The sequence below is a fragment of the Gobius niger genome, assembly GCF_951799975.1.
Source record: "Gobius niger genome assembly, chromosome: 4".
Lineage (NCBI taxonomy): Eukaryota > Metazoa > Chordata > Actinopteri > Gobiiformes > Gobiidae > Gobius > Gobius niger.
In genome coordinates this window covers 29,604,306-29,631,530 of record NC_136855.1, presented here as the reverse complement: position 1 = coordinate 29,631,530, position 27,225 = coordinate 29,604,306, and the positions used below count along the sequence as shown (strand labels likewise).

The following is a 27,225-nucleotide window of genomic DNA, read 5'->3' as shown; positions in this document are numbered from 1 at the left end:
TTTCAGGCTATTTTCCCAGCATTTCTGTGAAGGTGACCCCGAAAAGTGACCCTGCAACTTGGGGAAATGCGCGGGAATGAGTTTGGACCATAACTAACACTATAGTTCAGTTGCTTCCCCTTTGTTTGCCTTTAAATGTTTTGCCCACGTAACCATAACGCCCAGCAGGTATCGCCGGTGGGTGAGGAACACGGGGCAGTCTATTGCGCTCCCAGTGGCCACTCTCCGTCCTCTGCGCGCTTTCTGGGCGGGGCCTGAGCGCAGACGGAGCAACAAAAGTCCCACAGCGACGCGAGCAGTCACTAAACACGGAGGGACGCACCGCTCACCTGTTGCATCGCGCAGAGGGATTTACTCGCAGTTGTATACGCATTTTCTTAAGATCTGTTGAGTTTATAGTCTGTCCCAGCCATGACAGACGCTCTTTTAGGCCTCCCGAACGGCATTAAAGACGGAGGAGGAGGGGAGCGCAACTACTTCAAAAAGGTGAGACTTCATTCTTATAGTTGCTGCGTAAAACGAGTCAAAAGAAATAGTTGGGAAAGAAAGCTAATCCAGTATATTTTGTACCTGAATGTTACACTTAAGAGCGGGCGAAAGGACTAAACTACATGAATAGCATATGTAGCGTATTTTTATGCAAATGTTATCCTCGTGAAATAATTTGCCAGTGGATCGAAGACTGATAACGACCATTGTGCTTAGACTATATTTAATCATTTCAAAATAAGAGAAAATTGTATCTTGACAAAACTTTATTCTTTTTATTTTTTGTGATGTCATGATGAGGAGCCGAGAGAGAAGAGCTCTGTCAAACTCAGGTGTCGCTGTGTGTGGGTGTGTGGTGATGTGCTGGGACAACAGCCTTATCTCCTGCAGTGAAACTGAAAGGCTATTCCGCTGGCGTTTCCATAATTAACTTTATCAGTTACCTGACGGGGGATGATGCCATTGACAGCTCATAGGGAGTTTTTGTTGAGTGGGAAATCTATTCATAGATCTGAGGTAAAGTGACTCTCTGGGTGACTTCGTGGAGTCTAGGCTAAATAGTTATTGTTAAAGTAGTGGTTGGTGGTCTCATCATGGGACTGTACTTTGTTCAAATGCAAACACGCCTTCATGTGATCAACTGTCATTACTTTGCTCCGATAAGGGAGCTGCTCGGGAATAAGCACAGGGCTATGTATATAAACACTGCTGTTGGCTGTGGGTAATCACTATGCCATTAGTTTCATCAAAACACTGTTTCAAATTGGATAGAAACTGGTGTCCTCATGCAAATGTTGTGATAGATTGTGTTTAAACAGGCTCTTTAATTCCTGTGAATCCCCTTCTGAACACAGTCTGGTTAACAGCTCCTGCTGTACTTCCTGTGTCTATAAAGAGGTCAGTGGGAGTTTTGACTTTGGCTGTTTTTGTTTTAATACCTCTTCCCATCTTTGTCATAGCAGAGTAGAGCACACCATTAATCCGAGTTAAAGATTCTAAAGTACCATTTCACTTTCATTGTGGAAGCTGCAGAATGAAAAGGCAAGCACATTTTTCAAACCACTGCATTACTCCTAGTTGGTCATGTTAAAGAGATTTCACATTAGGAAAGAGTTTGACCAAGTGGAGGAGGGATGATCTTCATGCACAGTGCCCGTCTGCTGGGTGAATAGGACTCTAATGATTTACTCGGCCTTGCTCTTGCTGGGACAGCTCAAGCTCGGGGGAGCTGTTATGGTTTGGGGCTCTGTTCCCAGCTGTCCACTGTTTCACCTCCAGCTGGCTGAGGTCCGCCTGCACCGCTGCAGAGTGGAAACATGGCACAACAGAAAGCCGATTCGGCATGTTTCTCCATTTTCTCTCCTTAGCCAATAACAGCATTGACGTAGCATCAGGCCTGAGGCTGTCATGCTGCAGACCACAGACACAAATTGGCAACATGTGCCCTGGTTCACAGAGCAGTGGATGTGCTCAGACTCACTGTAATCCCTCAGTGGGCTTGGGTTTAAACTACTTCACTAAGTACAGTCGAGACTGAATGGATGGGAGCCACTCATGATTTCATACAGTCATTAGCCTACTTCTCCTGGAAAGAAGTGCCAGAGCTTTCATTATGTGATGTCGCAGCTGGATTTCAAAAGTGGGCAATAATTGCTCACACTTTATTTAAGTCACTTATAGTATGTATAATGCATTGTTTAAAAAGTTTTGTATAATAATTACCCATTTTTATTTGAAGCCACAGTTACGCAACAGCTTAATAATTTGTTGTCTGGTGGCCACAGTGAGCCCCTGGCTGCTCTTTGTGCTGGTCTCTAATGAAGTGTTGTGTACACTCCGGGAGAAAGGCTGAACTGTGAGCGTGCCAAAGAGAAGGAGGGCTTCACCCCTGCTCTGGTTTACAGGGTTAGACACTGGCCTGTTACATAGTCATCGAACCACTAGCACTAGTAAAACCTTTTTCACATTTTTATTTTTTAATGCAACATTGTACAGAATTAATAATAGAACATAATGTTGATGTAATGGTGAGAATGGGAGTGGCTTAGATTGCTCAGGTAAATATCACCACTCCTTGTTTTTATATGCAGTATGTGTGTCAGAGTTTTTGTGACACATAAATACCACGGCCACAGTGGTATTTTGATTTCCATTCTGCCGCACCTTTTTCTATCTAGACGAGTGTTTTAAATATGTCATTTGTTCCTTTCGTATTAGTGGTTAATGATTAGACTGGCAGGTCACTGAAACATTTTCAGAGGAGCAAGAGCAGAGAAGAATGGTGATTATAGCCGAGGGCCAAAGGAGCAGGTTATAAAGTAAAAATGTTACCCACCCCATTTATGTTTGACCACAGTGTTGAAATATGTGCTTCTTATGAACATTGTGTATATAAGAAAAGGGTGACAAAAACATTTTTCAATGATAAGCCAGCTGTTTTTCTACCAATAGTATTGATAACTTGGTACCTTTTGCCCAGTCACTTCTAACTTCCATTATTACGGCTGTCACCCGAGCCTCCATCAGATAAGTACCTGCAATTATGGTATTTAGCTGTAACCTAACTGGTTTTACTGAGCACTTGTCTGCATCATTCTCTCATTCTCTCAGTGCATTGTACATTACAGACCACACCTCGGTGAGCTGTGAGTCAGTCCCCACAAATTTCAGGTTTCAAGTTATTGTCTGGTGATGAGGAAACGCAGAGCAGCCACATGTTGAGCATTGTGTAAAGTCACCGGGAGGACAATATGGTTTGTTTTTAGATCCTGTAATGTGTCAGTGCCACACTCCCATATGGTGGGTCATTCATTACAGGAGGATATTTTTCCTTAATGATTGCATTCCATTTGAATGAGAAATATCAGAAACTACAATGCATTCATTTTTAAAGAGATCATTTACTGTGTCATAGTGATTAGGTTCATTTCCACACATCTGCACATTGATAATTTTCAAGTTACCTGACAAGACCCTCATCTCAGTGTTAATATTAGGCCTAAATGTTGTGTCAAGACCTTTAACACTAATTTTTTGGGAGATTTTATATTGGGTGAAGGAAATGTATCCACTTTAATTAATTTATATATGTCTAGATATCAATAATTTGCTCTAAATCATTCCAACGTCTGCAATTTCTTTTGTTTTTCATTTGAAGTGCAGTTTTCTGTGTAGCCTTCATCCAATTAGTGGCAATGTAGGTAACTCTGCCTCACCCTAAGTCCCTCCCCACTCACTTCTGCTTTCCAGCTGCGACTGGTTTAGATTCTGTGCATTGACTCATTATACAATATTGAATATGTGTTGAATATCTTCCAGGGATGCAACCCTTTTGCCCAAACTGGACGAAGCAAGCTGCAGAACCAGCGCGCCAGTCTGAACCAGCAGATCATCAAACAAATGCGGTTACGGGCCGGGGCGGAGAACCTCCTCAAGTAAGTTGTCAGTAGGGCATCGCACAGAGAGAATTAAAGACGAGGCTGTACGCTCTGTTTCAATTGTGTATCAATGGATCTGTGTTCTGAATTTCTCATGCAAGTTTTCCTCATTTCTCCCTCGTCTTCTACTCCCAAGTATCACAACGACCTCCGTGGTTTTTCGCACATGGCTCGGCCCATTTTAAACATAGTCACCCCCCTCTCTCTGTAACCAGGAAGCTCTGTGCCAAGCTCCTCTCCAGCTCACTTTTCCCTGGCAAAACAATATGCTGGTGCTTAAAGGTGTGAGCAGAAGTTACACTTATAATGAGCCCTTTTAGATGAATATAGCCTTTCCTAATACATGGTAAGATCATGATCTAGCTGTCTCAATACCCGGCTTTAAAAGTAGACAGCATTTCCTAACTAACAAATGGTAAGATGATGATCTAGCTGTCTCAATACCCCGCTTTAAAAGTAGAGACCATGTTTTTTCTCAAAAGACAGACACATGATTAGATCTACTTTCATAATGGACCAAGATTATCCACAAGTTCTCCTCTCTGCCTTCACTGTTCCCTCAAGTCATTATTCTGTCCCATGCATGTCGTGGCTTTGTGAATGTGACCTCCAGTAAACTCCAGCTGGTTGGTTTTGACAGCTCGGGCTTGGCGTGCTTCATCACCAGTCTGTCAGGGCTTGTCATCTGTTCTTGGCACGATTTAAACAAGCAAAGCAAAGGGCTAGATGATATCGAGTGATAGCCGTCTTCACACAGGCATTCCGCACGGTCCAATAACAAAGATGTATTGTGGTGCGGCCGAGATGAATAGAGCCTTATCAAGCTTGAGTTTCGTGTACTCACTCTTAAAAGTATGTGTACATGGCCATAGAAATTCTTAAAAAGTGTTAAAGTGCGACTGGAAAAGTGCAAATTTACTATATCATTGAAAAAAACATTACATTACCAAGTGTATGTGGTTTACATTGGGCAAAAACATACACTACCAGTAGCGCACTCGCTTCAGGTAAGACTTCACTGTTCAAAGTGATAGTCGGTAAGTTTAAATGTTTTACAAACTCGTTCCCTTTGTTGATCTTAGCAACGTGGTGCCATCACTTTGGCCAATGAGACGAGCTTTCCTGTGAACCTGCCAGTCAAATGAGGACAGGCTCTCAGGTCCGATCAGGAGGGGGAGGGAGCTTGATTATGTACTTTAAAATTTTCTCCTCATTTTGCAATCGTGCAGACTATCACTTCAATTAATAAGTAAAAGCAACTCCTCCCCCAAACCAATCATTTACTACTTGAAGAATTATATAAATAAATGTTCATAAACCTTTAACTGAAAACATATTCTTGTGGGAAAATACTTCTTCTGTTGGTACATCCTATAGAATAACAGTGCTGGGCTCTATACTGTGCCTGTGCCGGAAGTCGCCCTCTCACTTTTCCCACAGGGATGGCCCCTCTGTGTTAAGATTAGCTGGTGAGAGAGGATGCGAGCGCTCATGCCTGTGTGTGTGTGTGTGTGTTAGTGGCCGTACATAAGCCCTCTGTCAGTATCAGAACCCTGCACATTCCGCTAGTGCGTCGGTGTGTTTGCCTGAAGCTGGACAGATGGGCACAGCCAGTCCAGCTGCAGGGCAGACCGTTCTGTGCACCCTGCTTCACAGGTATTTATTTTAAATTCATAAATCAAAAAAAGGAGTCTGCCTCGGGTTCTGTCCTTGGGTCTCCAGATGGGGATCGTGTGTCTGTGTTTGACTACACAGAACATGAGACCCATATACTGTATTCGTACTGTACTGACAACGCCCCTTGCCCTAAAGTAATATACAGGAGATCCTTTCACATGCAAAGACCTCGGTGCGTGAAATATCCCACTCTGTTGAAATCTTTGATAAGAAAATGCTACTCTGACATCATAGGATTTTTATAATTTTTCCTAAGCTGAAATAGAAAGTTAAATACGCAGTAGATTCATGATAACGTTACATGGCAGCTGTATATCATGCTTGTGCCTGTTCATTCTTTCAGGAAAAACTCTGACAGCCTCTTGTCAGTGGCATAACGTTACATTACATAACATCATCATTATCTCCTGATCTGACATCTCGGCAAACACGCTCGTTTGCATAGGCCTCATATGAAACAAAGTTTAGTTGTGATTCTCATAACCTCTTTCCTCGTGTTTCCATGCTTTGTCGTCACTTTTTCGTCACCTATTTGTCACGTTTTTGTTGCCTTTCCATCCTCAATTACATCTCGTTTTCCTCGCCATTTTGACGCTTGTCTCAGGAAGCTTTTAGATTTGAGTAATGCCTAGACACCTGGATAATAACTGGATAAAATGTGCCTGTGTAGGTGGGAGTTAAGAGGTTAATGCATTCCAATTCTTCAGAGTTTATCAGCATGTTTTATACCTTTAATGGAGCAACAACTAACCAATCAATAGAAATGATCGATAATTGGGTGCACATAATCTCTTTCACAATATTCTGAACTAGGATAAAGCCCATTTCAGCTGCACCTCCTAGAAAAATAAAATGAACTACAGCAGCAGAGTGTGGCAGAGGGGGAATACCTCAGAAATGAACAGAACTACCTCAAATTCCTCACGAGAAAAGGCTGCAGTCATGTGATGTGAATACTAAGCAGTGGCTGGCATCGAGAAGCAAAGTGAAAGGAGGGGATGATAAACGTGATAATGTGCTGTGGTCTGGCTTTGCTTGTAAAGAAAGATGTAACCTGCCAAACTCCCCATTTTTGTATGTTTTTGTCATCCGTTTTCTGAAGAAAGGTTGCCGCCAGCTATTTTAACATCTCTTGTTAGACATCACATCCTCGGTAATTATAGGTTAAAGAAGGCGCACAATAAAACAGGCTGCAGCATCTCCACACAGGTTTGTGGCGTGTGAGGCGGCGATAAGGACAAGCTCCTTGTAAAAAAAGGCCTGTGTTTACCCTTAGTTGCCATGGGGACTTCATTTCAGCTTGTCCTAACCTTTAACCTCCTGACATGCAGTAAATTGCCCCCTCATAAAGGATGTCTTTGCAGTTGTGTTTTTTGCTCGAGCACGTTATCTTGGTGGTTCAGGGAAACTGTGTGGCGCTGGATGACAATACATGGTACATCTACAAACTAGTTCAAATTGTTTTGTTTTGTTCTATTCATAGATAGATACTGTAGATAGGGCTGTCACTGACTTATTGTTCAATAAATAACAGAAATACAATACACTCATTTATGTGTAGTGTTAATCTTAAACCGAAGTAAATTGGGTTACATTATATTGCATGTTTATTGCAGCCTATTTGGTATTTTAGGATACAATTAAAGGAATAGGCCATCGTTTTTACATACTGAGATATGTTCTTAGCTTAGACGAGTTCATTTGTACCCGTCTGGTCTTCACGCGTGTCCTCAGTCACGTTAGCATTTAGCCGCTCCTCCTCTCCTCTATAGCTCCAAACGAGGTGAAGATAGAAAGTACCAAGCTCTTCCACGTTTTCCCTATTTAAGTTACATGATAAAGTGTAACGAAAACGTGGAAGAGCTTGGTACTTTCTATCTTCACCTCGTTTGGAGCTATTGCGGAGGAGAGGCCAAATGTTAACGCCGTCTGTGCTGTGTTTACGTGACTGAGGGCACGCGTGAAGACCAGACAGGAACAAATTAACTCGTCTAAGCTAAGAACATATCTCAGTATGTAAAAACGGTGGCCTATTCCTTTAGAACAACGATTGTCTTTTTTATACTTTAGAGTTGAAAGTATCAAGTATCTTTATAGTCAGGGATATCGTTTATCGCGATATTTTCCTCTCTCAATGTCTCGAACTTCAAAGTTTGCTACCATGACAGGCCTAACTGCAGTTGCATAGATATAATGACGGAATACCGGTAAATGCAATATCCATAAGCCACATCACTTTACAAAATCACTTAGTTCTTCCATAGTTCCATCTGACTGATATTTACACATTTTTGCCAATTACTGATCATGATTTTACAGCCCAAATAAACCAAATAAACTAATCTAAACAACCAAACCTATAATTAAAATTTATAAGTTATTATTATTATTATTATTTAAAAGTTTTGGCATGATATGGTGAAAAAAAACACATGCTACGTTTTGCTTTTTAAATTGAATAGAATGTGCTTTGTTGAAATTGTGCAGTAACTAAGCCAAAATAATATCTTTTTTGCTTTATTCAAGACAGCTATTCGGCCTAGTTAACATAATCTCATATCCCACTGTCTACTCCAACTAAAAAGTTTTCCTCTGCAGTAAGTTTGTAGGGCAAATGTAAATGCACTCTGCGGGACACAGTGACGCAGCTCTGCGGTGCAAAGTACTCGCGCATGTTTTAATAATCAGAAGCAGATGAGTTTGGCTTGCAGAGTGGATAATTAGAGGGGGGGTTGTTTTATTATTTTTGTCATCTGGATTGATTTAAAACTCTGGCTTGATCTTTCTTCGTGCAGGGCTTCGTCCAACAACAAAGTCAAGGAAATGGTGCTACTGGAGTTGAGCTACTGCAACTCCAACCTGCAGCTACTGATGGGGCAGCTGGAAGGCCTGAACAGCTCAGTGGAGGTCTATCAAAGTTCACAGTGAGTATTTTTTTTATTACTACGCACTTTCACTACACTGTGCCTTCCTGCTTTCCCCTGCTGCTTTGTAATAACAATGGTCGGGTTTGAGTAGAGGAGCATCAAAACCCAGGCGCAGATATATACAGGCAAGACAATTGTGGCTTTGGTCATGCATTAGTAAGAGATAGATTAAAGGTTTGCTCTCTGGATGTATTGTGAGCCTATGGTAAAAAAAAAAAAAAAAAAAACATCCCATAGCCCCAGCTTTCATCTTGTCCATCTTCGCCCATAAGCAAGCCACATAATGACACCATTGTCTTCCTAAAAGCTTTTTTAATGCAACCTCACTCTTCGCCGGTGACCAAAGCGATGGCGGAAAACATGCGCGATCATCCGCCATTTAGTTCTGGTAGGTCGCGAGGTTCAAGAAAGACACAAGCGAGTAGGAGTGTATAGCCTGTGTGACGACTGCGTTGTTGACAAACCGGATCAGCTGGTTTTGAAGGCACAATGAAAACAAAAACCGCCAAGCTGAATACGTATGCTAATGGCTTCTTCGCAGAGGTGCTTGATCATCGAGGCTGAGGGCGTTTCTTTTCTTGGACTTTCCTCGCTCAAATTCAACATTACTGGGTGTGAATGGGGCGGCTATTTTGGGCTGGCACAGTTTCAGGATGTGTCATCAAAACAAGATGACAACAAGGAAGTTATTTGACCAAAACTGGTGTCAAGGGATACATAATATTTGACAATTATCTAATTATGTTTTTTCCCCATCTCTGTATCATGATTACGATTACATTTGCGATGTTTTAACCTCTTTCACTAAGAGCATTTTCTCTCTGACCTTCGTATCATCTTTACCCAAATCGAAAATGTTACAGCCTTTAGGCCAGTGTAACGCCTCGTTTGAAAGCTAAGACCTACAAAACTCATCGCACTTGTTGCTCTTGTTTGGCTTCTTGGTGCGTTTTCTTCACACATTTTTGTCACTTTTTCATCACTTTTTTGCCATTTTTCTGTGGCTCTTCCGTCGCTTTTTCATCACTTTTTTCTACCTTTTTTTATTGCTCTTTTATCATTTTTCTGTCGCTCTTTTGTCACTTTTTTGTGGCTTTTTTGTCACCTTTTTGTCATTCTTCTGGTGTGTTTTCTTTACACATTTTTGTCACTTTTTCTATCACTTTTTTGTGCCTTTTTTCTCACCTTTCATCACTCTTCTGGTGCGTTTTCTTTACACATTTTTGTCACTTTTTCATCACTTTTTTGCCATTTTTCTGTGGCTCTTTCGTCGCTTTTTCATCACTTTTTTTTACCCTTTTTTTATTGCTCTTCTATCATTTTTCTGTCACTCTTTTGTCACTTTTTGTGGCCTTTTTGTCACCTTTTCATCACTCTTCTGGTGCGTTTTCTTTACACATTTTTGTCACTTTTTCATCATTTTTCTGTTCCTCTTTTTTGGTGTTTTGTCACATTTTTCTCACGTTTTTGTCGCTCTTTTGTTGCATTTTCATCCTCGTTTTCGTCTTGTTTTTGTCACTATTTTGACTCTTTTTTTTCAAGAAGCTTTAAGATTTATGTAAAGCCAAACTGGGGAAAATGTGCTCGGTTCAGGTCGGGGGTTAAGAGGTTAAAATGAAGATTCAACAAGAGCGTTAACATTTGAGAGAAGAATGAACTATGTAGGAGTGTCTATATTTTCACAATCCTATTTCACTATGTGTAGGCAGATGAATAAAAATGTACTGGCAGTGGCACCTTTAGTAGGTTTTGAGAGCCCTCGAGGCCGCTGTAAACCATCTGCTCAACTACTCTGCACGTACTGAAAGCGCACTACAAGCGTCATCATGGCTCCGTCTGAAGAAGAGCCATTTCCCCCTAAAGGATCCGTTGTTCAAGAAAGACTGTTGTGGGACCGTAACTATGGCAACCAATCAAAAGGGGCTCTTGATACACATTTGCCACGGTCGAACAAGCAGCTGAGCTTATCAAAAACACTAAAACAACCCTTTGTATGTAATGAGCGCCTGCCTATTTGTCTCGATTCTCCGCTAATTTGAACGTCAATCTGCTTGACATGTTATAAAACTCCAAATCCCGGCTTCCACCGATGAAACCGGGTCAAATTTATTGTTTTCGCGGGGTCTGGAGGTCTGAGAGCAGCCCGAGCCAGGGAGCTTTAACCTGGTTTTGATAAATCATTACTGGAGGGCAGCAGACAGGATTCTCAGCAGTTTGTTGGCAAGATGATTTTTTTTTTTTGCGCTTTCAGGAATTTGGGGAGTGAAAATATTTGGGCTAGGCTTGACTACTTTATCGCTTTATGGATTATTTGTTTTAGGGTTGAAGACTGAAATATGAACTTCGAAACTCATGCAAGAATTACATGCATTTCAGAGCATGTTTGCAGAGGTTTATTCAGAAGAAAACTAAGTGGATATTATTCAAAGTAAATAATTGCCAACCTTTTTGCTGCCCTTATCAGAATACTTAATTTTGTACTTATTAAACCTGTTAGTGGCCACGGAGCTTCAGCTACTGTTGTGGTTCCAGGGCCTTGTCAAGGTCTTAGTGCCCTTGTTAGCGAGGATCTCACAAACAAGTGCGGCACTAGTGGCCGTGGGAGAGCTAAGCTTCTTGTCAGTCATGCGTCGGGACAAAAACACCTGCCTCTTGTTTAACAATGAGTGTTCTGTGTAGACATCCCCACTGGTAGTGTCTACACTGGCTCTGAAAACAAAACACAGCGAGGCACTTCAACCAGCCAGCAATAAAGAAGTGCGAACAGATCTGAGAAAGTGTGAAGTCATCTTTTCTCAACAATGAAATGAACCTGATCCGCATGCACAAAGGAAAAGAAAAAAACGCTTGAAATTTGGACTCTTTCCCACCCCTTTTGAGGTTATCGGTTTTGCCTTTAGGTAATGAATAACACCCAGTGCGGGCTGCAGGGGCACATGGGCCGTTGGTGACCTTCATAAAGGGTAGCTCTACTAAGCCAATTGTAAGAACAAAGATTACCCACCGTTGCAAATGAGTGAGGACCATTTTCCCTGTCAGCAGTTACCGTCAATGATGATTAAAAATACTGAATGAACTGAATAGGACTGATTAATGATGCAATGAAGTGTGATTGTAAATGTCATAGTCTAAGCGAGCATTGACATTGCAGTAAATAATTGGAAACATCAATCTTTTTAATGATCAAAATGGTTTCCTTATAATGAACAATGTATGACTGATTCAGATATTGTATTTTCATGGGTTTCAAAGGACTTCTTTACTCTCGGTACCAGTATAGGGCCGATAACACATGCTTGTACTCGTACTCATTAATGTGGTTCCTGCGACCGGGGCTCCTATGGGACGCAGCTCTCAGCTGAGGGGAGAAAAGAGCAACAAACTGGAGAATTACAATAATCCACATAGAGCTGACTTTATAACAGACCACACTCCCTAAATCAGAGTCTGTGCTGGATTTAACCAGAGCTAAATGTTGTTTGTGCTGCAGTGTGGAGTCTGCAGTGTTTCCAAGATACAGGTAACTAGCGGCTAACAGCTCTGGCGATTCTTACGCCATTTTATGCCCATGGGCTGAATTCATCTGTAAAACTAACCCAGTTCTGAGAAAACGCAAAGTAAAGATATACAGCATGTCCATATTGAGCTGCAATCAAATGCATTAGGCTACTAGTTAAGTTGCTATAAGTTTCACAGGAAAATCTACACAGAGCTGTAGTAAAGGCGAGAAGAGACCATTTAGATGCAGTAATAACTAACCATCTCAATGCTATTGTTTAATGAAAATAGATGAATGAATAAAGCACAGGCATTGTGGAGCTTTTGGGCATGGGCTGTTCTGTCTATGATGGACAGTGCAATAAAAATTCAAAATGATATTGAATAAAGAATTAAAAATAAATAAAATGGCATATGTTCAATTCTGATATAACTTCTCTTAAAAGTGTAGCTTACTTTGCTTAAGGAAATGCAAAGGAGTGAATTAACTAATTACTAACTAATCTGCGGTGAAAAAGTCATAAAGGTCAGTCTATAAACCACCTATTCACTTCAAAAAGTATATATTGAAGAAAATGCCTTGTGCTCGTATCGGTATTTGGTATTGACAAGTACTTAAATCAAATTCTGTGCCTCCCTTCTTTGCTATAATACTAATGAACCCATGCAGTAAAGGAATAACAATATTTGTAACTTGTTTTGCTCTTCTTCATTCTCCAAGGATTATTCACTGCTTCTTAGACCTTGTCGTTTTAGAGCTTTCCCGAAGTGCTTGGCTGGGTCTGTTCCATGTCACGCTCACCCGCACTTTTAAGTAGTCGTCTTGTGAAGGTGTTTCTTGTCCGCTCTGTGGGGGCAGTGAGCTCTGAGAGGCTTTTAACATTTCACAGTCTCTCTGTACACAACAGATATCCCCTCCCTGCGCCTCTCTCTCTCTCTCTCTCTCTCTCTCTCTCTCTCTCTCTCCAACTTACTCTCCCTCTCTCCCGCAAACAGATCACACCTCAACCCCGTCTTTCCTGTTTTCAGATGAATTGGTTTTTCAGCCTGCGGTGCCAGAGGAATTCTGCCTTATCATCATTAACACGTCAGAGTAGCTTCCCTCCTGAACGTGGTGTTTGCGCTGTGTTCGGGATCTGTTTGTCCGTAATAAATGTTAGTAAGTCAGAGCTTGTCCACATCAGCAAACTTGTTTAGTCACTTGTCACTTGGGAATTAATGCTGGCCACGAACTTAATTAGCAAACATGTTTTTGTTTTGGGACAAGCAATTATCAAATGATTAGACGCGTTTATAGCAGAATACATGGTCGGGTAACTTCCTTTGAGACTCTTTACACTCCACCTAAACTGACCACATTTTCTCCAGTTTTGCAATACTCAAATCTTAAAGCTTCTTGAAAAAAAATGATGAAAAGGTGACAAAAAACAACAAAAGAGTGACAAAAAAGTGACAAAAACACATCAAAACAGTGATTAAAATGTGACCAAAAAAGTAATGGAAAAAGTGACATAGAAGCGACTAAAGACCAACAAAAGAGTGACAAAAATGTGGCAACAACACAAGGAAAAAGATCAGTTTGTAGCTTTAAAATGAGGTGCTACACTGGCATATAGGCTGCAACCTTTTAGATTTGGGTAAAGCTGAATTGGAGGAAATGCACTGGGTTAATGCGGGTGTTGAGAGGTTACAGCCCTGTTTGTTGTATGAGGAATCCCAATTCTTTGCAGGGATGAAATGAAATGTTTCTAAGTTTCACAATACTGTCACAGTAATGTAAACAACTACAACTAGCCCACGAGTTCACTATTGCTTTCACAATGTACTGAAGGAGAAAACCAATTTATTTCCACTACTAGAAGGAAAATTAAGCAATTCTTATTATACTACCTTCCCATTATAAATTATAGTCATAAAAAAAGGACTTGCTTGCCAAAATGTAGTTCTATCCTCACTCACCTGTTGGCTTGTTTTCGTGTAAAGCCCTTGCCTTAAAGGGATGTTTCAGGATTTTTGACGTAGGGCCTCATTTCCTAGTGTTGCTGATTTCTGGAGATATTTTTTTTGTAATTCATGCAGTTCTTATATTTGAAGAGATACGTGGCGCTAGGCTAGTGCAAGGCTAGCACATTTCCACGGTATCAGCGAGCCTGCATTAAAAACAGTCTGACCCGCTCCACAGTGCGCCTGAGGCAAATCACTTAAAGAAAATCAACAGAAAAGAAATCAACAACACTCTGGATAACTAGGAAATGAGGCCCTATGTCAAAAATCCTGACATATGACCCTTTAAGTTTTATACGTTATTCTCACCTTATTGTGCATTGTGCTTGTGCATCTTTACATCTATGACAGACACAGTGGATTTTCTGCTATATATTCCACAACACCTCATACAACCCCCCCTCACAGTGCGTTTGTCATTAGCAGCAGGTATGTGCCGGGCGCGCTCTCCTCCCCTCGGCTCTGACATCAAGCTAAACCTGCTCTCCATCTGTTCTCGCTCTATAGCTTTTACCCTCAACATGAAAACCCCCAAACTTCAACGCTCCACTCCTGCCAGTCAGTATGCAAAGGAAAAGTGGATCCGCGCGTGGCAGCAGATCGATTCGACCATATGTTCAGGTCAAATTGGGGTGAGGAGGAGAACGGGGCGACAGGTGCTGATGAATTAAATCAAGCAGGACTGCATCACTGATTAATTAGAGCAGTGAGTTGCGTGGCTTTGCTTTGGCTTTGACAATAAGACCAAGCCCCATTCACCTTCTAATCCTTAACTCCTGCACTGCCATCTGGCTAATCCACACCTCACTGCAGGGATACCCAACTTTAGAGCCATTATAAACAGTGGGTTCGGGTATTCATTGCCCTTTGTTCATTCTTGTACATACAGTGGTCATTATTTTGAATTTTTTAAGGACAATAAGATACGATCTGACTGTGAACCTTTCTGTATAATGGACGCTGAATGGGATTAATCACATAACTAAACGTTTATGTTCCCATTCAGCATAATGCAGCTATTATAGAGTAATGGAATAGTTTTGCAGTTGCTATAAAGTGTCTGAATACTTAAAACTGCGAATGTTTTGTAAGCTCTAAGTCGCACAGGAGTTGAAGGTTTACGCTACAGAGTACAGATGACTCACTGTATTTGTAATTTATTTTTGTAAATGCAGCATTATCAATAGAAAATCTCCGAAGTAAAAGAGGTCTGAAAACTTTTTGGCTTGTTTACTGTGTAGACTGTTAGAGGTCATTGGACATTTTCACTTGTCTTCGCTATCCACAGGGTCGGTCATTTCTTGTAAGCAAAGGCATTATCAGAGCTTGCCCTGTAGGCAGCTGGGTGCTCTTGAGCTCTGCCCCGCTCAGCCATGATAGTGCCAGTTTACACCAGCAACACTGTAGGATGGGTCAAATGCAGGGAACAGATGTGGGAGCAATGACGAGTGCCTTGACCCACATTAGCATGACTCAACCTGGACACACACATTGTATTCCTGTGATATAAAGACTGATGATGGAATAAATTAAGCCACTTTATTTTGGATTTGTCACATGCAAAACAAAAATGAGACCTGTTCAGTTAAAATGAGTCCAACCATACAAGGAGTGGGATGAGGTAGCGCTGTAATTGCTCATTACACATTTAAACCATTATAGTACAGTAGTTAACCACTGAGGCCCAGAAACCCGAATCAGGTCAGATAGAAGATTAAAAACTTGTGTTAGTCACTTCAACCTGCTAGACTGATTAAAAAAACATGCCAGATACGTGGGTCACAACAGATTTTCCACACAGTTAAGAGCTATGAAATGATAATGTTTCTGTGTCTGTGTTCACAGGGAGACCGCAAACATCCCGCTGATCGCTCTAGGCCTCAAGGAGACAAAAGAAGTGGATTTCTCTGCGCCATTCAAGGTAATTAATGTAATTTCAAAAGCAAGTACCTGTTCGGCTTCCCATGCACCTGACATCTTATTATTTCAACAATTAAAAAATTTCAACTGAAAGTAGGTCAGTAGTTTGTGAAGATGCTGCCACGCTGTAAAGTTTGTGGCTGGTTTTATTGCCACGGTTTTATGGGATTTTCTCTCCACACGTTGGCAGGCATTGTGAGATCTCTTTAATGCTGGCCTATTTACTGATAACCCTCACGGCACGCTAAAAGAGCAGGTGTCGCTTACATCTTTCTCTCTGTGAATCACCTGCCAACCTGGCACTGCGTCGCCAGGTCACAAACACGTGGGTGACATGTTCTTGATGTCTGTTTCAGGATTACATACTGGAGCACTACAATGAAGATGGCAGGAATTATGAGGAGGAGATTGCAGACCTAATGGACCTACGGCAGGTAATAAAAACTTGAGTCGATGTCTGAGCATGTAGAGCTAAAGCCATTATAGTGACTCCGGCTCGGGAACCAGAGGAAATGCATGTCTGAGAACTCTTGATACCCGCCTTAGGGTATTTGACAAACTGCAAGACAATTTCAGCATTACTCTCTCTGATTTAGCTTAGGAATGAACAGTTTTGTTTTCATTCAAAGTAAATGGAAGAAATGAGGCAAACAAGTGTATCTTTATATGAATTTATAGCATACCATCATGTTTTATTACTTTGAAATACTTGCCATGATAAAGAGCTGAAAAAAATGTGGGTGCTCGAGGGCAGGGGTTCACAAACTTTTCAGTTTACCACCCCCAAAATGACCAGCTCCCCCTTTTGTACAATGTAATTAGCATGTATGAGAATGTATGCTGCAAAACATTAACAATTTGGTTTAATGATGTTTGTTTGGATGCCACATTTTGATGTTTTGCTTGATTTCACTCAAGTATGAAGTTTTCAATCAAAAATATATCAACTTCAATGTCAGAAATGTAAAAAATACACTACAAAAATATCAAGCATTGGCTTAAAGCAGTACTAAGTAACTTGTTTACCTTAATAAATCCTTTTCGTAGGCCCTCTGGGGGTTACACAAGTGTTAATGGGATGATTTGGGGGGGGTCTTTCATCTCCCCCTGGTGTCTCTGGCCAGAAAACCACAATTGCAACTTCGCTGCCACCGGGTCGGAGCCACCAATTCACATTAATGGAATCACGAAGAAGAAGCTAACAGGCTAACGGGCAAAGCTAACTGTGGGCTAGCGCCACTTAAACAGTATTTACAGCCAAGTTTGAGTGAAAAAAATTAGCTCCATCGTGTAATTGGTAGTACAATATCCCTCTCTCCCTTTGCCTTTTCTGTCAGCGTAGTATTTACTCTCACAGACAATTAATGAGTAAAAAACCACGACATTCTACAACACCTGCAGTGGCGCTTATGGCCTCAAAGGGCACTGCTTTAAATGACAATGGGAATGGAAATGTATCTTGTTTTGAGCAGTTTTCACTCATAAAAAAAAAAAATCCTGTTCTGACCCAGTTTCCTTTCCTTGTTTGATGACATTTCAGACTAGTTCTGAGGTAATCTCGCTTGAAATAAGAAAGTAAAATTGCTAATGGGATAAGACCTATTTTCTTACCCCACTGGCAAAGAAAATAAACCTGGAATAAAGACAAACTGTATTGAAACGTGTTAGAAATATCCGAGAACAAGTGCAACAATCAAGGTCAACATTTGGATTATTATGCTCAAATTGAGACATTTAAACTAATCTAGTTAATTACTTTTGGAAGTGTATTGTGTCAAAATCCTCTTGCGTGACCTCCCCCTTTGGGAACCACTGCTCTAGGGGCAGTGAGCACATCCACACTGATCACTGTGCTGTCATCTGATAACCTGTCTTCTCTGTCACATCTAGGCATGCAGAACGCCAAGTCGAAACGAGGAAGGAATGGAGCTACTTACAAAATACTTCTCTCACCTTCCCCTGATCGAGAATAGGTTCTTCTCTCCATCTCGACAGACAGGCATTTTTTTCACGTGGTAGGCGATGATTATTACTGACTCTTTTTATTTGGTCTGTGGGGTTGTAACAAAGTGTAAGGCCCCTCTGTTTGTTACCTGAGCTCACACTTGGCGCCTCTTTGCTTGTCCAGGTATGACTCTTTCACGGGAGTTCCTGTGTGCCAACAAAACCTGTCATTGGAGAAGGCCAGTGTCCTGTTTAACATGGCCGCGCTGTACTCTCAGATCGGCACCCGCTGCGACAGACAGACCATGGGCGGACTGGAGGAGGCCATCTCCTGTTTCCAGAAAGCTGCTGGTATGCAGAAAGACATGTTTCATTGGTTACTTCATGTATGCCCAATTACACCTCCATATTTCATAGGTTCTGCTATTTCCACCTCTCTGTTTTGAATTACGATTGCAACAACAGTAGCATTACACTAAGTTAAGTAACCGGTGTCGCCACAAGTCAACTGTCCCTTTTTTGACCTTTCCTGTTTAAAACCCAAAACGTCAGAAGGTCTGTGTACATTCTCAATCAACCAGGCGTTTTATAATTGTAACCATCTAAACTATTTGGTTTATTTAGTTGAAGTCGTGCCAACTTTCATTCAGAAGGATCATCAGGTCTGAAGTTCTTCTAGACATGATAAATACAGCTCTTAGGAAAGTAAAGACTAAATAAACTTGTCCAGCTTTCAATCTATTTGTGTGGTAATGACAAGTTTGTATTTCCTGGTGACAATAAAACAATAAAAGAGAACGTACAGTATCTAAAAGCACACTAAAGACACTGTGTCATGCACCACCCTTCACTGATGACAAATTATGCACAACGTGCGTCATTTGATTACATTGTATTGTTGCACCTGTCACATGATTTGGGTTCCCAACCCTCACGTCTTCAGAGAACCCTGATCTAGCCCAGCGTTGATAAAATTATGGCTTTGACTATTACTCTACACCAGCAGTATAATTACAGTACAGGAAGTGCCAGCATATGCTTCTGTTGGTAACTACTATAATTATTCCCAAACAAACTACATTTTTTTTTTTTTTTTTTTATCAAGCTCTTCAATAGTTCATAAATATACAAATACAATGCAGTAAGTAAGTAAGTATTAAACAACGTTTTGTTCCCATGATCTGAAACTATTAATTTGGCCTACTTGCTTTTGTTTTGGGCAGGACTTTGGGCAGGACTCAAAAGCTGTTTTACCTGAAACTAGTTCCACAACAATAGTAGCTCAATTGTTTATCGTTACTGGAAACCGCTGCTGTGGAGTGATATACAGAATGTGATTAAACTGTTGCCGGACTAATGCTGCGTTCTACTTATGTCAGAAGTCAGAAAATCTGCCAGGGGTCAAAGTTTTCTCCGAGTTGTAGCGTTCCAGTTGTCCAGATCGGAAACATCGGAGATAACTTTGTTGCCCTTGTTGAAGCATCAAGCATCAAGCGTCAATTGAGATGTTAGCAACTGTACTGTATCTGTTTCCCGTTGGCATTCAACAAATATATTTGGGACAAAATCTCAAATAATGTGGTTTATTGAAGCTTTACATTTGTTACATGTCACATAGGGCGCAGCCATCTTTAAATGATCCATTTTGGGTTATGGTGATTCTGTCCCGAGTTTCCGAGTCGGAATTACGGGGTTGGTATGCGTTTTAGCTGAAATTTCCAGGTCGGAGTTCGGAATTTCCCACCTCTGAGATCACGTGAAACGCAGTATAACTGTGCGGATACGGTGAAATAATGCACGCCAGTTAGCATTAAAATTCTCACAATTTAGCCTACTATTAAAATCTCATGCCAACTTCATATTACCATACATTAGTAATGCTGCTATGCTTTTGCTTCTATCTTATAACCAGGTACCCTGCACTATCTAAAAGAGACGTTCACCCACACTCCCAGCTACGACATGAGTCCGGCCATGCTGAGTATGTTGATCCGGATGATGATCGCCCAGGCCCAAGAGTGCATTTTCGAGAGGACTGCACTGCCTGGCGTCAGAAACGACTTCAACACTCTGCTTAAAATGTCCCAGGAAGCTGCCAAGGTAGGTCCATTCATTGTCAAGTATAGTTTTGAACTCGAAGCAACATTAGACCATGCATAATGTATATTGTTCAACAGGTGTCAGAAATCTACGACCACGTCCATCAGTACATGATCCAGGCCCCTCTTAAAGACAATGTGCCGCTGTTCTGGTCAACTATGGCACAAGTTAAAACCAACCACTACCGAGCCGTGGCACACTACTTTGTATCTTCGGCACTTTTGGACCACCAGCGTAAGTAAACTCTCCGCAAAGTGATTTTACGCAGAGGTCAGATAAATAACCAAAGAGGAAATTAGCCAATTTAAAAGTGTTGTTTTCAAAAACCTCTTTTGCATGGAAGACATTTAATTTATGCCAGTGTTTGTTTTGTATGAATTAAAAAACCCCAGCATAAAACCGGTCAAAACACCCGCATTTTAACAGATCAAATGGCTGGCTTGTCCTTACCTTGATATTAAACTATAGGCCCCTGCAAATGTTGTGAGGTTTGAGCCAGATTAAACCATCCCCACATAAAGCCAATCTGTAAAGTAAACTAGGTTATACAGTATGTCACAAGAGCAACTAAACTGTCAAAAGCTGGTAAATGAATAAATAAACAAACATGCCAGCGATACCAAACAGGCTCTGTATGTTCAAGTAGACACAGACAAAACTAATTGTATTTACAGTATTTATGCAGTGAGTTATCTAAATAAAAAGTAATGGAAGAGGACTTAACGCATACAATTTCACCCAATAAACAATGTTGAAATACAAGAATTTATTTTATGACCGATACTTTCATCATTGAAAAATACCTCGTAAATGAACAAACAAACATGTGCCTTTGCTGTGAGCGGCTCACCTCTCCTAAGACATGACTGTAACTTTGCCGGGAGTGGGTACGGCTCCAGCTCGTCTCCATGGAGATGTTAAATAAAGTTAGCAGAATTTGAGATTTAAACATCCAGATCCATTCTTTGATCACCTACTGCAAAAATAGCATTTTCTGTGTCGAGCTGGTCATTGGGAGCATGTTCTGTACTGATGGTAACAGTATACTCCAAAATGTTACGCAGTGCGCCTTTAAAGGTGCATTATGCTGCTTTTTATTTGAAAAAAAATTGATATTTGGCGTATTTTCCCTTGTAGTGACCCAGTGGCTGTATGAGTGGTCAGCATGGCGCCTTTACTTTCCATCACGGTGGTCTCTACAACCCTCCAGGATCAATTGTTTTGTAGGTTTTCTGGTGAGAGGGTTCGTCAGCAGTGAAAATCTACCTAACAACTGATCCTGGTGCGTCCTCGAGACCACTGTGATTGAAAGTAAAGGCGCCATGCTGACCACTCGTACAACTGCTGAGTCACTACATGGTCAATGCGCACTAATAGTTTTTTTGTAGTCAAAGCAAAACAGAAACTCCTCCATGTAGATTAGCTGGTGATGTCCCGGTCCTAACCTGAAGAGAGGTTAACGTAGTCGCGCAGTGTGGCTGTAATATAAACTTTAAACATACACCTACAAGTTGCTGAGTTGTGTAGACTGTGTTAACTTGCCTTCTTTGGCGGTGCTAAAGCCTTTGTTTTTCCAATGGGCTCTTTAGGCCACTGGGTTGGTCATGTCAGATTACCGCACTGAACCACAGCCAACCGCAGTGGCATTACATAACAGCTATTTAGGGACACACATTTGAAAAAGTGGCTATTTTTCCTAGAACCGGACTGGACAGACATAGACAAAGACAGCAGGAGAGTTCAATGGAAAGTGAAAAGCCGGCATGAATAAGCGATTGAGTAAGAAGTACTTTAGTCAACTCTAGTAAGTGAGCTTTAATGCTGACTCCATGATGAAGTAGCAGTACGAGAAGGTGTAGGAGTAAAGAGCAAACGGGGCCATGCGCTGACAAAACTGCCAAGTATTTAAATCATACGTAATTGATTCATTTACGTTCTGTGATAATGATTAACTACTTGCTTGTGAGCGGGTGATCTTTTATTCAGTATTGAATGAGGAAAAACTGAGCGAGGCCTCTGAGTTTGGCAGCTCATTAGTAGATTCCAGTGTCATGTAGAAGAATAGCACGATTAAGCACTGAACTGCGTTACACTGCACTGAGCATTAGACGTTTCAAATACATTTCTTTTGATTTGGGTATACAATTAGCACATAATTACCAATCAAAAACTATTTTAACAGGAGGTGATGTATGGTTTTAAAATGTATACATCTATTGAAAGAAAATATTTGTTCTAATTTTGTTTAATCTTAAGCCCAAATGCTCATTGTCCAATCAAAAAACCCATAGAACATCATGCTCGGGTTTGGCAGATCCTATGGCTAATACTTTTGAGCAAAATCCTGAAATGTAGGCCAGGTTAAGGCAACACAACTTTATTTTTGTCGTTCCATTTGACAACAGTAAGTGAGTATGTGCTAAAAACACATCCATGTCGACACATGTTTTTAGTTGGAGCACGTGATGATGAGGATCAGCAGGAGAAGTCCTTGTCTCAGGTGTATGATCACATTCCCGATGGACGCACAGCTCTGGACATCCTGAGGAAAAGGGAGGAACGAGAGCGCATTGGTGAGTCTTGGCAACACATACACACACAAATACTTCATTGATTCTCAGTTTTTAAAGCGTCCTCGGCTCACTGTTCCCCCAGGTAAAGCCCACATTCGCCGGGCCATCTTGTGTCACGAGGAGGCCCTGAGGGTTTACAGCCTGTGCCTCCACTTGAACAAACTGGAGGTTCTGCAGGACATTCTGAGGGCCAGTCTGCAGCGCTCTGTGGAGAAGTCCAGTGAGCACGAGAACGAGGAGGAGTTCACGGACTACATGGAGGCCCCAGACATTATCTGTGAGTATTGTATTTCAAAAAAAAAAAGCAGGTGGAATTTGACCTCTAAAGCTTATGGATTGTTCTGGAAGTGCCGCCATGGTGTTAGATACTCTTTCTCTTGTTACTAATAACGTGGAGGTTCCATTAACTGTGTTTGCACAGACTCTTTACATGGGGAAAAACAATGACAATGACTGTCTTTTGTGTGTTGCATTGTGAAGTACTGCTCATTTGATACAGCAGTCATTTTATGTACCATGCCTGCTGTAGATCTGATACGTGACATTATTACCAGGTACAGATGATGTAATGTTTACACTGCCAACTGCTTGTCCACGTTTGCAGGTGAGATGTCCCCATGACTGTAAGTACACAAATGACCATTTTATTCTTTATCTTTACAGCCAAGACCGAACACAAAGCAGAAATGGACGTTCCTGTCTCCACAAAGGTGAAAGTCATCGACTTTTTCCAGAGGCTGGTATGTGGGTTACTAATATTCTTTCATTCATGTGTCTATTTCATCATATTGGTTGGTTTGTTTAGAAATATAAAAATTGGTTTCTGCTTCCAAAAAAACAAACAAACAATAAAACACTATTTGTGTTTCTGAATACAACCAACTACTGTAAGAATGATTTTCTTGAAAGCTTTGGTTGACAGTTGAACCCAGAGCCTCCAAGACTCTCATTCATACAATAAAATGCAAAACTAACTCTAACAGTGGACAGTGGTATGCTGGATTTTTTTTTTTTTTGTGCAAAAGTGGGATTTGGCTCTTTTTATTACATGCTGTCATGGAAATACATGTCAAAGAATTTAAACTTGAACTGTTTCCCATGACAGTACTGTGGCATCTTTTATAAACTTACTTTCTTTCACTTCATTGTAATGTAAATGCACAGGTGAGTATAAACACATGTACAACATTTATCAGCAATGTTTGTATTACATTAATTACATTTGCAGTACTTTCAAGCATTATTGAAATCATTCTTGAATATCCATCATGGGACTTGCTCAATTAATAAAATGGCAAGAAACAAAAGTTATGAACATAAATGTAAAACGCTGAATTGTATATACTGTGTAAATGTATAACTATTTTATTTATTGCAGAGTGAATGGGTAACATTTCAACAGTTTTCCATAATTCCCAAAACTTCCTTTACACAGGGGCCTTTGTCAGTCTTCTCAGCCAAACAGCAGTGGACTGAACCGAGGACGATCCATGTCAGTCCTGAAGATCGAGACCTGGGCTTTACTCTGAAAGGAGAACCTCCCGTCCAGGTGGTGTCTCTGGACCCTCTCTGCGCAGCTGCTGTGAGTGCATCTTCATTAGTTCATTGTGTTTTAAACAAATCTAGTTTCTAAAATATGTTCATATTTGCTTTTAATTCAAGGGGAAAAAGTATGTTATTAAGCATACTTTTTTTTTTCATATATTAGCCAAGTTATGCCGTTCATTTATTTAGTCTTTGAGACTGGGTCACAAAAGGTCTACAATAAGTAGATTTGTGTGAAGGTTTGTAGGCTATTGAAATCAACAGATTTGTAGTCTTGTACATATAAGTAGGTCAAATTTCTTGTGATCTTTGTATTTACTATTAATACTGGCATGAAACAATGTTCCTAAACAGTTTTCAAACAACAAACAACATGATTTTGTGTGCTCATATAAAGATGATTTTATGACTGACTGTCCACATATGGGAGCCATGTGAAGTTCTCTCTCATACATAATGCCAGATTTTGCTCACCCGCAAAGGCTTTATTTGGGATTTTCAGTCCAAATGTCAGTCTGCTACAGCTGGCTGCAGGTTGTTCTAGGAAAGTAGGTGAACCTGAGACAGATGCAATTCAAACAAACCTTCTAGCATAAATATTTACCCTGTCTGCCTGTGTCAGGAGGCCTGTGTCGCTGGCTCTGCACTCTAACTCACAAGCTTTGGTTTTCTTTTTCCAGGCGGATGGTCTTAAAGAGGGTGACTACATTATTGCTGTAGGTGAAACGGCCTGCAAATGGATGGGTGTGGGGGATGTAATGCGTTTACTGAAGGATGTCGATGAAGAAGGCATTGATATCCAGGTTGTTAGCATGATGGACTCGAACTCAGCTATGGTAAGAATTCTTTGAACAAATAAATGCAGTTTAATATCTGGTTTCCTTCTAACCAGTGATTCTTGTGTTTGTTTTTCAGCCTACAAAAAGTGCAACCTTTTCTGGCAACCTCCCAAAAACCTACTCTATGATTTGTCTGGCTCATGATGAGGACAAACATCCGAAAGCAAACAAAGTGAGCAAGAAATCATCGTTTCTCAGTTGGGGTATTAAAAACAAGCTGAAAAGTGTCAGCACCCTTAGCCTCCCCACAGCAGACCAGTCTGGTTCCCTGCCTTGGAATAAGCCCTGTCCCAGTTTCCCTAGCTCTAGTTCTTACAATAATGACAGTCTCCACCACTGATTTTGTTTTTAGTTTTATCTGTAGCAAACTAAAGATGTAAGATATCTTACTCATAGTGTACTCGTCTTCCATACTGGCCAGTATGTGTGTACTGACTCGTGCACTAAGGTAGCTCTGTTAGTCATGTTTGATATTTCTGCCAGCTACCCTTAGTGCAGCACACAGTATGCAGGTGCCCATGAGTACATGTCTACTGTGGTTGTCCAAAAACTGAAACATGATTATGCATTTTGTACCATAGTATGTGTACAGACTGTACATGCACATGAGGATCAAACCTCATATGAGTTCGGTGTCCTGGCCTCACCATTACAAATGCCTACTGACACATTCCACACTTCCCCATTAAACTAAAAAACTAACAAAAACATGTACATAAAGACAAACTAGTCTTCTCTGAGGATGTTTTTTTTTGTTTTTGTTTATCTTGTAGTTACCTGTATTTGTTACATGGCCACATTAGGCCTCTCACTCTGTGATAGGGATTTCCACATTAATTATTACAATCAGTTCTTTTGGATTAGCTTTTCTTGTGGGCGTTACTTTATGTAAAATAGGAGATCTAATCCTTTCTCAAATATTCAGATAGTGTACATTGTACAGTGAATAATTCTAACTTAAAGGTGAATATGAATGCAACCTGTATAAGCTGCTATAGAAATGTCGAGGACGATACATGTTTTTATTATGGTCACTTTTGTATTTTTGCAATAGCCTTTTAAGTTGAGCATCTGCAGTGTGCCATACATCTGTACATGGGAACAGTTATTCTTTGTTGACTGCCACAGACCAAAATGCCTCTGTCCATATTAATGCCAGGATGTCCAATGAATATACATATCATCTCACTAGAGCTTTCCTGTTAAAGGCATTGCCCATTAGAAGATGAAAGGTCTTGCTTGAATGTGAATATGCAGTAAAAGTCTTTTTATTTCCCCCCTGAGATACATGGACACACTGTCAATATTACTCAAACTCATCTGTCTTCATGTGGACTCCGGCCACATCTCTTTTTACTGACACAGTAGCAGTGTCGAAAGTATTTCTTTGTCTACAAAGTAGATTCTTATTTTATACATTTGATAATCAAATTATTTATGTCATAAAAGAGGAAAAATATATTTGTATCTGTTGGTTTTAGATTCATCTCAATACTTTTAGCTGTATTGGTCTCGTCATTATTTGCACATTCTTCTGAGTTGGAGGAAAGTATTGTAGTTTACTTCCTGTTGAGTTTTGGTGATGTCAAGTTATGGGTAAAATGTATGTATGCAAATATTTTTAAACACTGAGAATAATTTTACAGTTTACTCTTTATGTGTCTTAAGTATACTAAATGTTTTATTAAGTGCTATTGATACTAAATGAAGGAACATTTTTCAACCCATGCTTATTGTTTTATTTCTTTCAACATGTAATTGTTTTTACTCTATATAATCTTAACATGTTCTGGGCGTACAGGCAATTAAATTCCTGCAATTTTAAATATATTTCTCTTGTTGTCTATTTACTTGTATTGCGTAAACACAGATTTGAATAAATTGACAAAATAAAGGGATCACATACAGTTCATTGTCTTTTTTTTAAGTGTCAAGTTTCACAATCTGGTGTGTTATGAAATGTTTTTATTCTTATATTATACCATGTTATTTGGTTGTATGACAGCAAATGTTTTAAAGTGTGATTATGGTTCAAGATATACATTGAAATGGCACATTCTAAACAGAGGAGATGAAACTCACCACCATTTGGCTGTAGTGCATTCCCTTCATAAGTCTTTAGAAATTAGTCTTGATTATGAATTCTAAATGTTTCACTTAGATCAGTGGTTCTCAACGTTTTGGTCACACCGTGAGAAATGGGAAAATTAGCCTACATAATTCTTAAACAAAGAAAAAAAAACGGCTGAAATAAAATTAATCAACCTACGAA

General features: G+C 40.4%; 1 protein-coding gene across 1 annotated transcript; it reads left to right on the top strand.

The window, feature by feature from the left end:
• Positions 1-315: 315 nt before the first annotated feature.
• rhpn2 (rhophilin, Rho GTPase binding protein 2) lies at positions 316-25,663 on the top strand. The gene is made up of 15 exons (XM_079554709.1): positions 316-486; positions 3,808-3,923; positions 8,399-8,527; positions 15,878-15,953; positions 16,309-16,386; positions 17,843-17,967; positions 18,081-18,247; positions 19,809-19,996; positions 20,074-20,230; positions 22,450-22,569; positions 22,652-22,846; positions 23,233-23,309; positions 24,005-24,151; positions 24,795-24,950; positions 25,030-25,663. Exons 1-15 carry the CDS (start codon positions 412-414, stop codon positions 25,291-25,293), a joined length of 2,070 nt encoding a protein of 689 aa, XP_079410835.1. The 5' UTR covers positions 316-411; the 3' UTR covers positions 25,294-25,663.
• Positions 25,664-27,225: the final 1,562 nt, after the last annotated feature.